The sequence below is a fragment of the Micromesistius poutassou genome (genome assembly GCF_964030765.1).
Source record: "Micromesistius poutassou genome assembly, chromosome: 18".
In the NCBI taxonomy this organism is placed as follows: domain Eukaryota; kingdom Metazoa; phylum Chordata; class Actinopteri; order Gadiformes; family Gadidae; genus Micromesistius; species Micromesistius poutassou.
Genome location: NC_140288.1, coordinates 5949544 through 5964543, shown reverse-complemented (window position 1 = coordinate 5964543; position 15000 = coordinate 5949544). Strand labels below are relative to the sequence as shown.

At 46.7% G+C, this 15000-nt stretch overlaps 1 protein-coding gene across 1 annotated transcript in view; it reads right to left on the bottom strand.

Moving 5' to 3' along the window:
- LOC311363314 (uncharacterized protein) overlaps positions 1–15000 on the bottom strand; it is a gene marked incomplete at both ends in the record, with an annotated part of 64088 nt that overhangs the window by 30216 nt on the left and 18872 nt on the right. Inside the window, 9 exon segments of the mRNA XM_084483270.1 lie at positions 1734–1778; positions 2815–2828; positions 2831–2867; positions 4144–4188; positions 4565–4618; positions 7234–7278; positions 11958–12011; positions 12093–12146; positions 13874–13927. Of these exon segments, the coding sequence (XP_084339396.1) occupies positions 1734–1778; positions 2815–2828; positions 2831–2867; positions 4144–4188; positions 4565–4618; positions 7234–7278; positions 11958–12011; positions 12093–12146; positions 13874–13927 (402 nt within the window).

Here is a 15000-nt window from a genome sequence, read left to right as displayed (position 1 = left end):
CTGCTGCTTTACTTGTGCTTATTTCTTTGCTCTGTAGCATCTCTTTAACTTCTATAACGGTATGGTTATTTTGTGTTATAACATCTGATTATGCTCTTCCTTTGTTTTGAGTTATGGTCCTTAAAATGACAGTGGAACTCACAGTTAAAATATATGGTTTAACAAGGGTGGCAAACTTATAGTTATGTTCAAGGATTTTGGATGCTTTTTAAACAGTTTGGAATTGAATGACTTCTGCCATTAAATCTATTGTGAAGCTACTTTGCATACCACTAGACAATTATCTGGAATGCGTCGAGCCAAGGGAAGTCCATTTGGCATACAGCATATAAAAGTCCCAATACCTGTATAAGACTATAAATTGTATTTCATATATAAACAATGTGGAAGAAACCGTGGCCCATGCACCAAAAGGAAAAGAAAAGGAAAATAGAGCAGAAACCGCAAAGTTTCAGAATTAAATTATTACATTATTAAATTCAACAGTTTTTCTCCATATGATAAAGAGCTTTAATCCACTACACAGAGCGGGGCTCCTGTATTCTGTGTTCCCGCTCAGCCAGCTCTGATGGCTGATCTTCATGTGCTCTCTGAGTGCTGTGTTTACTTCCAATGCTCTGTAACGGAGCAGAGAACTCTCGCTCTCGCTCTCTATGGCTCTGCCAGCAACCCAGCGTGACTCTGCTGTCTGTGGCCCAGGAGCCTTGGGGAGTAGATGATGATGATAATAGGCCCTGTACTGTACGCCTGCTGTACACTAGCCAGGCACGCATGGAGCAGTGACTTATTAGCCAACAGTAGAGTTCTGGGGAACGATTCAATGTGCTTTTTAAGTCATTTTTTATGATTGCACAATGACCATTGAAATACATGTATTGATTTTTCTACGGGTAATAATAATAATAATAATAATAATCTGTTAAGTACTGTTCCCAAATATATCATTTGAGAACAGTGTTGGTTTTCAATGCTCCGACAATCCTGAACATATCAATTATATGTTTTTTTTTGTTTTGCAAATTCTTTGAACAATCATCCATATGTTCAGGCATCCTTCCTTTGGTAAACAATGAATAGAAAATGTCCCTCACCCTTGGACCTTGTGGGCTGCGTGTGTTGGGACACTAAAATTTGTAAACGTCTTATTTACCGGAGGCAGAATAAGCACCAGCTGCATAATGATGTCAGCACTGTTTAGGAGCTGCATGTTCTTTACTCTGTGCTCTGTGTGTTACAGTCTATCTAGAACACTAAACAGATCTGAGGCTCCTCCGAGGGGCTGTAGAGCCGCTATGCCCACACCAATCTAATAAACCATGTTGTTTAATATACACTACATCTATTGATGCAGACACATCATCAGTGATGGAACCAACAGAAGGACTAAAGTGATGACTACAGCTTTGTTAGCCTGCTGTCTTAGCAAGCATTGAGCATTGATGCAAGAACATAACAAAACTTTATGAAACCTGTCAATGCATGCAAGTCCTTGTTCGTTGACCATCCAATGAATCAATAAAGGCGACAAATCAAACTGTACATAATATGTGACCTGTTCAGGATATGGTGGGATACGCTAAACCTGCTTGATCAGGTTTTCTTTTTGCCATTTAAGTGACAGAAAGGTTATTGTACAGACACTGGACTCATGAACCCGCAAGCAAACATGCAAAACAATCCATCAATATGCTTAGAAAGGTTTATCTATAAAGTATGTTGAGACAAAACTTTACCGGCCTACCCATCTTCCCCCTCTTCCCTGGCTCCCCCGGCGCACCCTGCAACACACAGACACAGAGAGGCCGTCCAGAGAGGACGGAGTCATTTATAGACATCAACACCAACACACACAACACACACAACACACACAACACACAGACACAGAGAGGCCGTCCAGAGAGGACGGAGTCATTTATAGACATCAACACCAACACACACAACACACACAACACAAGGACATCAACACCAACACACAACACACACACACACAACACACAGACACAAAGCGGCCGTCCAGAGAGGACCGAGTCATTTATAGACATCAACACCAACACACACAACACACACAAAAGGTCCTCAAAACCAAAGGTGTTAAGAAGTCTGTGGCGGCTGGTCTTATCCTGTCCCAGCTGGAACCGTTGCTTTATCCCAACACAAGGGTTCATCTTTATACATATATATACATATATACACATATATGTACATATATATATATGTGTGTTAGTAAACATATTTCTTTACCTTCCTGAAAAGGATGGGGCGATAGCACCTGGTGTGTGTGTGTGTGTGTGTGTGTGTGTGTGTGTATGTGTGTATGTGTGTGTGTGTGTGTGTGTGTGTGTGTGTGTGTGTGTGTGTGTGTGCGACCCTGAGCAGGCCCCAGGTTTGGGTCCTTCTGGCTGAGTGGCTGAAGAGCTCAGGGTCCTCCCTCTCTCTGGAGGACGTCATAAGTGGACTAATCACTTCATGTTTGAGAGCCGAGGAGAAGGAGGAGGTGAAGGAGGAGTTCAGCCAGTTCAAAGACAAAAACCAAGTGAGGGGGTCATCAATACTTAACCCCCCCCCCCCACCACATACACACATACACAAACGCATGCACGCACACATGGTCCCACACACGCACACACGCACACACGCACGCACGCACACACGCACGCACAGAGACTTCAACAGCAGGACAGGCAGGCAGCTGGAGGGGCTTCTTCCTGTCTGCAGAGTGAAGCAGTGGCCTAATGCTCAGTAGGTTGTTTCATCACTTCATGTTTAAGAGCCTCCCATGAGCTGCAGTGGTGACGTCTGTGAAGGTGTACTCACTCTCTCCCCGTCGGGCCAGGAAGGCCGAACAGCCCTGGGATCCCAATGAAGCCCTGCAGAACACGAGAGGAAGCAGTAGCAGTGTTATTATGGGATGTTGGATGACAAAAGCACAAAAAGAACATCACATTCAAAATAAAAATCCAAATATTCAAAGAGTGCATGCTGGGTCCCAGGTGTGGCCCAGGTGTGGCCCAGGTGTGGCCCAGGTGTGGCCCAGGTGTGGCCCAGGTGTGGCCCAGGTGTGGACCAATGGGAGGCGATTGAAGAACCAAGCCTTGAAGCAAGTGTATATGCCCATGGACTGCATGGTGCTGGCTTCCACGATGTAGTCCAAGGGCACATACCCTCACGCCAGGGATCTCTGATGATAGGGGGGGGGACTTCCTACTGCTGTTATCATTAGAGGGGAAACCAACAGGAAGGAGAACATGACATAACACTGATGACCATTAACCCAGACAAGCAACGGCAACAAAATGACATGAAAACAAAGTAACATTTTGTTGATTTTCACAACAACATGTACAGTATACTGACGGAGAGGAAGAGGGCGTAGAGGAAGCACCCTTTGAGAACAGAGATCAGAAGAGACAGAGGAGGCAGGAGGAGGCAGGACCTCTCCATCAGACTGCACCAGACGGGCTGAACAGGAGGAGGCAGGACCTCTCCATCAGACCGCACCAGACAGGCTGAACAGGACGTTCCAGCCGTGGGGCAGTGGGTCCTCATAGGGTCAGGCCCATAAAGAGCCTTTTAACAAAACTCACATTAAAAAGGTGTGTGTGTGCATGCCCGTGTGTACTTAAGGGGTGTGTGTTTGTATTTTGGATAAGGCTTTTCACTTTGCAGCTGCATACAGTAATGCATGTGTTTATACAGCAGAGAAGGCTCATTGCTTTGGCGCAAACAGCTGATCTGTGTTTTGGATGTGCTGTGAGTATGCAAGTATGTATGTTTGTTGTGGGTGGGTGTGGGTGTGGATGTGTGTTTGTGCTTATTAGTGTGTGTTGGTGTGCGCCAAAGTGTGCATCGTCGTGTGTGCTTGTGTATATTTGTGTGTGTGCATGTGCGTCTGTGTGCTTGTTTACACTTAAACATCACAAACATATATGTGTTATGTACCCAGCAGCATTGAAGATAACCTGCTTTGGGTTTTTAATGAAACAACATGCCTTGTTTTCATCACCTTCATTTCAATAACATGTTTCTCAGCTCCAAACAGCAAAAGTAAAGAAACTTTAGAATGGACAATGGCTCAGTCTGTGTCAGAGTGCATCCTGCCTTTCCCTGGGCCAAACAAGAGTCCCAACATAGGAGTCCACGTACCCGACTGCCTTTGGGGCCCATGGGTCCTACGGGCCCTGGTAGACCCTGTGGGCGAAGACAGGATGGAGCTGTATGTCAGTGGTTCATTTAGATCACAATGTTATGTATTTCTGTAAAGCTTTTAAAGGACACGTCGACATGCTACAATCAATAGGACTTCTCTCTCTCTTTCTCTCTCTCTCTATATATATATATATATAAATATACTGTATATAAATATATAAATATAGATATTAAGACACTTTAAACATAATCTGAGGCACTTTAAACATAATTAAATAAACTTCAACTTCAACAGGTTTAAACAGAGTCGCAGCCACATCACAGTACATGTAATGTGTGAGCCCAGCCCTAACCCCCATCCTGTCTCTGCTGCCCTGAGTCCCCAGCCTCCTGTACAGCAGCAGAACATTTACTGCACCTGCCTGCCAGGATAACCTTTGGCACCTGGGCTTCCTACTGGACCCTGCTGGCCCTGTAGAGAGAGGGAGAGAGAGGAGGGGAGAGAGAGAGAGGGGGGGGGGGAGAGAGAGGGGGGGGAGGGAGAGAGAGAGAGAGAGAGGGAGAGAGAGAGAGAGAGAGAGGGGGGGAGAGAGAGAGAGGGGGGGAGAGAGAGAGAGAGGGGGGGGGAGAGAGAGAGAGAGGGAGAGAGAGAGAGAGAGAGAGAGAGAGAGAGAGAGAGAGAGAGAGAGAGATCAAAATTACAGTTACACAGACAGGCCATTGTGCTGAGTAGAAGGTGTATTAGTCTTGGGAAAGAACAGCGGGCCACACTATAATACGCCCTATACTGTGGTGAGGAAGCAAGTGTAGTGAGCTAGCCTGTGTGTCAGAGGAAGGCCTCCAGTATTGCGTGTAAAAGTATAAAAGGGACAATTCAATGTGTGTGTATCTTTGTGTTCTTGTTAACTCCTAATTTAACAACAGACCCCAACTGTTTGAATCAAACTCTTTTTCCGTTTTTCATGCCCTGCTCACACACAACTAGAGGAGAGGCTCAGTGAACAGTCTCCTGAAGTGATCATGACTTCACACTTTCATGTTTCTCTGGAGACATGGGGCTGGCTTCAGAGAACACGTGTGGATAAAGTCTCCGTCTCATTGGTTCTAGCGTCATGGTCCCGGGTTCTACAGGACGGGGAGGAGGGCCGACAGGGACCGTGGGAAACCAGGGGGTGTCCTGGTGGGAAAGCGGTGCAGGGTGGTGGCGGTGGTGGTGGTTAGGAGGACATGACCCAGACAGCGAGGGGAATCCCCTTCTGATCTGCAGTGGTGGTGGTGGAGGGGGACCACTCCTTGTGCTTCTGACATCACCCGGAGTGGTGTGTGTGTGTGTGTGTGTGTGTGTGTGTGTGTGTGTGTGTGTGTGTGTGTGTGTGTGGATTTGAAACCGTGTGACAGTTTGTTAAATGTTCCACTGTATTGGCGCCTCTGAGAGACACACACTGTAGAAGACTACTGAAGGAGTCCAGCACTGGAAACAGCAGCAGCAGGAAGTGGAGACACATACGCACACAGGATCCAGAACCAGGCCCCCAGGAGCAGGGCCTACTTCCACACTCCACCCGTGCTCAGTGGCCACACCTGGTATTGCAGTTTATTAGCGGGCTGTGGATGGGCCCCTCAGACCATGGGGCCCAGAAGTAGATATCCCCGTTCACTCCAATACAAGCGGGGAACAGGATTGTGTCTCCGCAAATTTTCTCTGGATATCAATCAAAGGCTCATAATTATCTTTGGACCATGTACTATTAAAATGTAAGTTTTCTCTTTTCAAAACGCCACCTCAAGCGTTTTATTAGCCGGAGAAGGAGGGGTGGGCGGCTGAAAGGAGTCGTAGTGAAACAAATGTTGTTTGGGCCGGGCCTCTGAGAGGGCTCAGTGCACGTATAGTATCACATATAGAGACTAATCGGGGGGTTAGTAACTTATACCTCCATGGTCGGTAAACAATGCCACTGTGCTCGCGCAGACCTCTCGCTTATGATGCTACAATGCTAACAATGCTAGAGAACGAGAATATTTCTCCATCCGTAACGTCATGCACTAGGGCATGGCTCCCATGATGTGGAAGCAGTTCTGTCCTTGATGTCTCCCTGCACCACTGAGCAGTTTCCATAGGAATGAACGGGCGCCATGTTTCAATCCGGTGTCCATTCTCTATAGGTCCATGGTCCATTCTCTATAGGTCCATGGTTCATTCTCTATAGGTCCATGGACCAGGAGTAGTCCTGCTGGCCGGGCCCAGGGGCCACCGTCCCTACGCTCCAGGAAAGAGAGGACTAAGCACTGCTGTGTTTCTGGGGGCGATAAAGAGGGCCGTGGAGGGGGCTCTGAGGGGAGGCCGTGATGCACACACACAGGAGGGGGCTCTGAGGGGGGGCTCTGAGGGGGGGCTCTGAGGGGCCGTGGACATACAGTGAGAACATGATGGAGGATGGATCCAAAAGAAGTCAAACACAAGTCAACAGAACGGTCAAATGACAGCTGCTGGTTGGTCACTTTTGGCCCTGCTATGTTTCTGATCTCTCTCTCTCTATCACCTCTCTCTCTCTCTCTCTGCTCTCATAAAACATTTAGTTATTCTGCAATTCATGATTATAAATTCTGAATTAACTGTGAATTCTCTATTTACCACTACTTTTTTAATGCTTTAAAGTTGCAACACTCACAAAGGATCAATAACAAAGCCCCTAGAGAGTGTTTGATGTGCTGAGAGCATGTAGCGAGTGGAGGACTCACTGATGAAGAGACTAAATAAACGGTTTACAAAAGGGTTACCCATAAGACAGGAATGTATAGCTCATCGTTGTTTCATTCAAACTGTAGTTTTAGATCATTCAGATCTTTGGTGGGTTTATGATGGTATATGATGGGTTTATGATGGGTATATGATGGGTTTATGATGGGTATATGATGGGTTTATGATGGGTTTATGATGGTATATGATGGGTTTATGATGGGTATATGATGGGTTTATGATGGGTTTATGATGGGTTTATGATGGGTATATGGTGGGTATATGATGGGTATATGATGGGTATATGGTGGGTATATTATGGGTTCTACTGCAGACTAATAAATACATACCCCGTCCCCGGGTAGGCCCACAGCACCCGGGTGGCCCTTCTGTCCCTGAAGGGGGAACACAGAACACACTCCTGTTATCAACCAAAACTGCACAATATATAGATTGTTTTTTATATTCCATAACCTGCCCATAAACCTGTGCAATATACATATTACATGTATATATATATATATATATGTATATATAGAATTTATATAGAATGTCTACTTATACTCTCTACTTATTACCGTATGACTATACACATTTGTACATAAGTCATCTATTGGACATAACTGCCCAGAATACTGTATCAACCTGCACTTTGGTATGTAATGCTTCTTTTACACTTCTGGTGGGATGTCAATTGCATTTAATTTGCTCTGTACCTGTACCTTGCTAAATGACAATAAAGTTGAAACTCATCATCTCATCTCATCTCATAGAACATACAGAACATATAACACACATACAGAACATATAACACACATACAGAACATAGAACAGACATACAGAACATATAACACACATACAGAACACACATACATAACATAGAACACACATACAGAACATACAGAACATAGAACACAAATACAGAACATGAACAGACATATAGAACATAGAACAGTTAAAGGTTGTGAGTCTGACTCCCCAATGGGACTTAACTCTGACTCAGTAGTTTCTACTAGTTTATGGCCATGGACAGTGACAGGCTTTAGCAGCACACGCTGTTAAGGCTGTCAGGGTGAGGCTTCTGGCTGAGGTTTGCCCACAGGTACAAATCAAACATTAGGTTTTGTTTTCTCTCCACGCAGACCCCTCACCACTAGAGGGGCCTGCCACCACCAGCTTGTAAAGAGACACAATTACATACGGACTCCTAATGGGTCAAACAAACATACACACACACACACACACACACACACACACACACACACAGGCCTAAACAGACCATTCCCTGCACACAAAATGTCTATTGATAATACAACAATGGTGTGGTGCAACTCAGATATTTACGCACGCACACACACAAACACACGCACACACACACAGCAGGGGCCTCCTCTCAGATCCTTATCTTGCTCATTATGAGCCCACTAACGACAGCGGCCATTACCCTATAGCACGCCCGCGTTTACAATACCACTCGCCTAATGACCATGTGGGCCCACAATATCCCCCACAATGCACTGCCTCCCCCAACTAACCCAGTAACCACTGCCCCGTCTGTGTTAAGCGACTAAAGCCGAGGGGTCTTCTGAGAGACAGAGTTTCAATAAAATACAACATGTGTCTACTGACGTACACATGTTGTGATCCGAGGAGGGGATTCCCTGGAGCCATTGAAGTGTTGCTGTACCAACACGTTTATTGAAATGCTGCTCAGCATTACAAAGGAAGCTCCTGCTTACTGTGCAGTGTCTGAGGGAGACAATTCACGCTACTATACAATTATTATTTTAACCCCAAAATATAAAACAAATTTTCACTCATTCAAAAAAAAGGAGAAAGTGATCACAAGTAACATAAATGTCAAATCAAAAGATCCTCTTTTCTCTTTCTATTCCGAGGCAGCAGGAACAGGACAAGGACCTGGTGTAGTGAAGCAGTCGCTGCCATGTGGCTGCTAGAATGTCCACACAGCACATGATGAAGGTGCCTGTGTCTGTCATTTCCCTGGCTCTCTGAGCGCCTCTCAGAAATGTTAGCCCTGTTTCAAATGTTCCACCTCTCTCTATGATTTGAGGTGAGTGCCAATAACCATTCTAAACATGTGATTTTCCATGTCGTTAAACAGCCATACTCTTAAGCCAGCTCAGATAGCAGCCTTGGATTTATGCGCTTAGTTTTGAAGTTGAAATGTTTCCTGTGCCAGTAGCATTGTTGGGATGTTGAACTGTTTCCCTCAGCCCCTACTGTACCATGTAACGCTTTATTGTGTTGTTAGTGCTTTGCACTTGGTTCTATGAACATCCTTACTGTACCGACAGCCATATATTGTTTCATTGTTTCATTTCATATATGTTTGTTTCTTCTTATGACAAATGTACTTATTGTAAGTTGCTATGGATAAAACCGTCTGCTAAATGCCCTGAATGTAAATATAAATATGTTGGAACCTCGATGTCAAGATACGCTGGCTGACACTGAAGGCCCCCCTGGACGGTGTCCACCAGAGGGCCGAGGAAGAACACTTCATATGTAGAGAGCTAAAGAGGATCCCAGGCTCCTTCTTATCTCATCTGAACGGGGTCGCTATTGAACCCCGGGGAGGTGAACGTTTCCATGAGGAAGCACAGAAAACAACATGAAAGAAAAGGCGCCTGGTTAGCGTTTCCTCTTTTTATGACCACGGAGAGAGAGGGCAGGCTTCAGTCAAGTGATGAACCAATGAGCTCAGGAGCGCTGGAGCCACAGCAGGCTGGAGGTCCACGGCCCTCGTGTGAACATGTGCTCGTGCTGCAGGATGAAACATGCTTGGCTGGACCATGTCAAATCACACACTCCAATCACACTTCAACCACTGCTGCTCGCCCCATTATAGTTTTCCATGGGAAAAACAGCAGCCAAATTCCAGAATTCCCTGTCTGAGTGTTAGACCATGTCTGATTTGGAGGTCATGTGTGAATGTGTGTGTGTGTGTGTGTGGGGGGGGGGGTTAAAGGCATGAGAGACTAATATTAAAAAAAAGAGAAAAAAGAGACGGGACAAAGAAGGGAAAAGCTCAGTTTTCCTAAAGCTCAGCCCCGGAGCGAGGAGCCAGGAACGTGAGAGAAACAGAAACACAGTTATGGAAAAACTAGGAACGCCAAGGGGACGACAAGAGGAGAATATCAGCCTGCCAAGCTATATGGACTGACTGGTTTTATTAAGAAGGCAAAGCTGTTCACTAGTAGTCTCCCATCAGTGAATCCCCCAGAATGCACTGCACTCATCGCTTTTTGGATATCATGACAGCTATTCCCCCCCCCCCCCCCCCCCCCCCCCGGACCTGACTCACTGCCTCACCTCCTACCGTCTCCAAGGAGGATCCAGTTTGGACAGGATTGTAGGACAAGGGATCTGTTCACCTGAGTCCATATGAGACCACAGCCCCCACAGCCACCTGCACCAGCGCTCATACTGGGACCAGTCGCCTCATGTCCGAGCAACTTAACATCACTCTATCCCAAGACAACATCTGCTTTAACTAAAACCCTGGCAGAAATGGATTTTGCCATGCAGGATTAATAAGGGGTTAATAGGCATCTGTGTTTGTGTGTGTCCTGGGTGTGTGTGTGTGCGTGTGTGTGCATGAGTCGATGGAAAAACAGGCATAGCTATTGTGGTGAGTGTTTCCTCTATAGTCATCTGGCTTGTGGTCCATTGACCAATACCTGTGGCGCTCACATGACTACAGCAGAGTGTGTGTTGATGCGGTAACAGTAGTAGGCTGTCTTCCTCTACACTTCTCCTGTTCTTCATATAGATATATACGTCTTACTGGACTCAAGCAGCAGCTTACAAGGAGAGTGTAATGGAAGAGAGCAAAGGTAGGTGTTAGTCAGAACCCGGAGCTCACTGAGTCAAACCCTGAGCTGGGAACTCTTTTCCACCAGCTCTGCATTTTCCATTCTGAGAGTGACTGAGGGATTGAGTGTGTGCGTGTGCCTGTGTGTGTTTGTCTCTGTGTGTTTGTGTGTCTGTAGGAGAGGGAGAGAGACAGACATTGAGAGGGATCGCTGCAGAACATAAAATATTTAGAGCAAGAAGAGAGAGGGAGAAAACGGAAGAGCAAGAGGGAGGTAGGGAGAGTGACAGAGACAGAGAGAGAGAGAGAGAGAGAGAGAGAGAGAGGGGGGGGGGGGGGGAACAGCGATGCTAACACAAGCCACATGTGTGGCTCAGGGTAGAACTTCAGGCAGAGGACCTGATTCAGTGTAACACAGCGCTGTGAAGAAACATGCAAGAGCACTTTACACCTCTGTTCATACACCTCCACATGCTACAGCCACACTGAACCCATCCATCCACATGGCCTCCCGCACTGTTTGTGCACTGTGTTTGTGAACTGTGTGTGTGTGTGTGTGTGTGTGTGTGTGTGTGTGTGTGTGTGTTTGCGTGCACTTGTTTAGTTAGTGTGGGGTCGTGGGTGTGTTTTTGTATGTAATCATTTTGTGGTCATCAGGAGTGATTTGAGTCTTCTGTTTTGTAACGAGATAGTCAAGTTGAGTCAGCCTAGAACAGTGTCTTATATAGTGGTTCAGTCCAGGAGATAGAACAGTGTCTTATATAGTGGTTCAGTCCAGGAGATAGAACAGTGTCTTATATAGTGGTTCAGTCTAGGAGATAGAACAGTGTCTTATATAGTGGTTCAGTCCAGGAGATAGAACAGTGCCTCCAATAGTGGGTCAGTCCGGACACAGAACCCAGGTTACTATGTGTTCGATGAGAGCCACAACCAACCTTCTGGTAGTTCATTGAATGAGTCTCTATTACACAAAACAACACATCCATTCCCACACACACACACACACACACACACACACACATACAGCCAGACAGACAGATACACACACACACACACACACACACACACACACACACACACACACACACACACACACACACACACACACACACACACACACCCCTCATTGGGCTCATTGGGAGCTGGCCCAGGCTCTTACAGAAGATTTATGGAACAAAATAAGAAAAGATGATTAAAGCCGTTACATAAGATGGAGGAATAGCAGTGATTTCTTACCTTGTGACCGACCAGGCCCGGCACTCCCAGCGGGCCCACGCTGCCTGAGTCCCCCTGAAAGAGGAGAGTGGAGTTAGTGTCTAGTGCGGTGACCATGGAGCGGAGGGAGGGGTCAGTGGGGTCACAGCGGGGTACCTTCTCTCCTTTAGGGGCGGCTCCAGGGGACATACCCGGGTCTCCCTTCTTCCCCTGATGAACACAAAGCAAACACATCAGCATCACAACAACATCACGTTCCAACCCGCCTCTTTACTCTCTAGTGATTCTTGATGTTTACAAGGTGCATACAGTTTACATAGAAATAGAATAGACTTCATCCAGATATATTCAGCCAACTATTTTACATTTATAGAAATAGAATAGACTTCATCCAAATATATTCAGCCAACTATTTTACATTTTTAGAAATAGAATAGATTTCATCCAGATATATTCAGCCCACCAGCTACACAGTGACACCTTGAGTTGTTGTCCAATTGTAACTCATCATTCAAATCGACAGGGACGATTTGGACGAAGGACTTCTGCTCCGAGTGACTTCATTCAGAGGTAAGAACAATCGTTTTTGTCTCCACTGGCAGGAAGTTGTGAGGGAATTCCTCCAATCAGAAGCAACCAACCCCATTGTGACAAGGGAACCAGTCATTTGTTTTCCTGCACTTCAAAGGTTGCCAGGACGGAAATGGTGCTCAGCATGTGACCCTTTCATCTTAAAACAGGGTAACACCGTACCTCATTATGTACACACACACCTGCCTCCAGGAGACCAGACCAGAGCCAACTAGCATCACACTGTACCTCATTATGTACACACACACCTGCCTCCAGGAGACTAGACCAGAGCCAACCAGCATCACACTCATTTGTGTTAGGGTCAGTTGTTTTTGTTATGATTCATAAAGTTCATGACAAAGATAAGATATGTCTAAATGCACCTGCTCAGTTAAACACAGCGTATAGCGCCAAACAGATATAGAGACATGAGACAGTGTCATTGTAATAACATATATATAAACATATATAGAGACATGAGACTGAGGTTGTATTTAGTAAAACCAATAGTAAAACAGTGTCATTGTAATAACATATATATAAACATATATAGAGACATGAGACAGTGTAATAGCATCAGGGCTCTGGAATGACCCGAGCAGGACAACACCCAGCTGTAGGTCACCGGTTGGAGGGCTGTTGGCCCACATGTGTGTGCGTGCAGACGCTAGAGTTCGAGACCTGGAGGAAGCGTCCAGAGTCGTTCACACAGTGAACACAACAGCTCTATGGGGGTCTTCTCAGCGTCCCTGGAGGTCACTGACTAGCCAAGCAGAAACCACCTCTCCTCACCCTCCAGAGGCAGATAGGGTAAAGGGGGCATGATGAAGGGCTACACACATGGAAGTGGACTGGAGTTAACATGGAGCTAAACTGAACCACTCCACAGGAGGACCTGGGATCAGTAGCAGAAGTCAGCAGAATGTGAGTCCAGTGAAGGACCCACGCTAAAGAGAATTGGGAAAATCACTTTAGGAAAACACTGTTTCTGGGATTTTCCAGGTGCAAAACATCTGTTATCAGTGTGGTGGGATGGGTTCTGTCTGCAGCTCCATTAACCTTGATGGTCTCTATGGATGCAAGCTGAATCCAGAGAACCAGTATGGGCCCTGTCAGTACCAGTACGGTACAAGCATCCCTGTCCTCCACATCACACACACACACACATCTAACCACTGTGTGAGTAATGACAGGCCCAGTAACTCCAAAAAACAACCACATGATTTAATGTGGAAAAGATTGTGGTGACCGCAGGGAGATTGGAGGAAAGGGGGGTTGACTGAGTGTATGTGTGTGCGTGTGTCTGTGCGTGCGTGTCTGTGCGTGTGTGTGTGAGTGTGTGTGTGTGAGTGTGGAGAACATACCTTGAGTCCGGGTGGGCCGGGTCGGCCGGGGTTCCCATGGGGACCAGGGGCCCCCTGTGGTGGGGAGAGAGGAGAGGGAACCAATCGGTGATCAAGATTCAAATCAATCTCTCATATTGGCGTTGGCACCCTGAGGGCGAGGACTGGCTACTGGGGGGGGGGGGCGGTCTGGAGAATCTCAGCCCCACACCGCTCTAACTCATGTTTGCTGAACATCAACAGTGTGTGTGTGAGTGTGTGTGTGAGCTGGGTGTGTATGGTATGTGGTGCTGGTGTTGGGTTGGGGGGGGGCTAATGGAAAATGAGGCTCTGTGCAGGAGGCCGAGTGGAGGACCTCCAACATATGGAGGTGGTTTCCCCGCCGCCTGTTGCCTTTGACACACACACAAACACACACACGCACCTTCACTAACACAGACATACCCACAGATGAAAAGGCACACATACATGTATGGACAATCACATGCACACACACACACACACACACACACACACACACATGCACACTCACACGCACGCACACACACACACACACACACACACACACACGCACACACACACGCACGCACGCGCGCACGCACGCATGCACGCACGCACACACACACACACACACACACACACACACATTCACACAAACACACAAACATACCTCTATTTGCCAAGCATCTTAAGGCCCCCCCCCACCAACAGGTGAACTGGGGGCCAGTATCAGAAGGTTTTAAATCCCCCTCTCAGAAAAAAGGACCTTCTTTCCTTGGTTCACGGTGTCAATGGTAAACCTGGATTAACCTTTCAATGTATTTCATATCGTTTCTCTTCCCCGTGTTAAGCTTGCAATGTTTTGTACTTTGGGCTTGTCCGGACCTTTCCTAATCCCAATGACATGCTTCCAGATGAACCCTGTGGTGTACAGCTCTGTGCTGTACAGCTCTGTGGTGTACAGCTCTGTGGTGTACAGCTCTGTGGTGGTCAGCTCTGTGGTGTACAGCTCTGTGGTGGTCAGCTCTGTGGTGGTCAGCTCTGTGGTGTACAGCTCTGTGGTGGTCAGCTCTGTGGTGTACAGCTCTGTGGTGTATACAGCCTCTCTGGGCAGCAGAGCCACTGCTGGCCCAGAGCGAGAGCCAGCA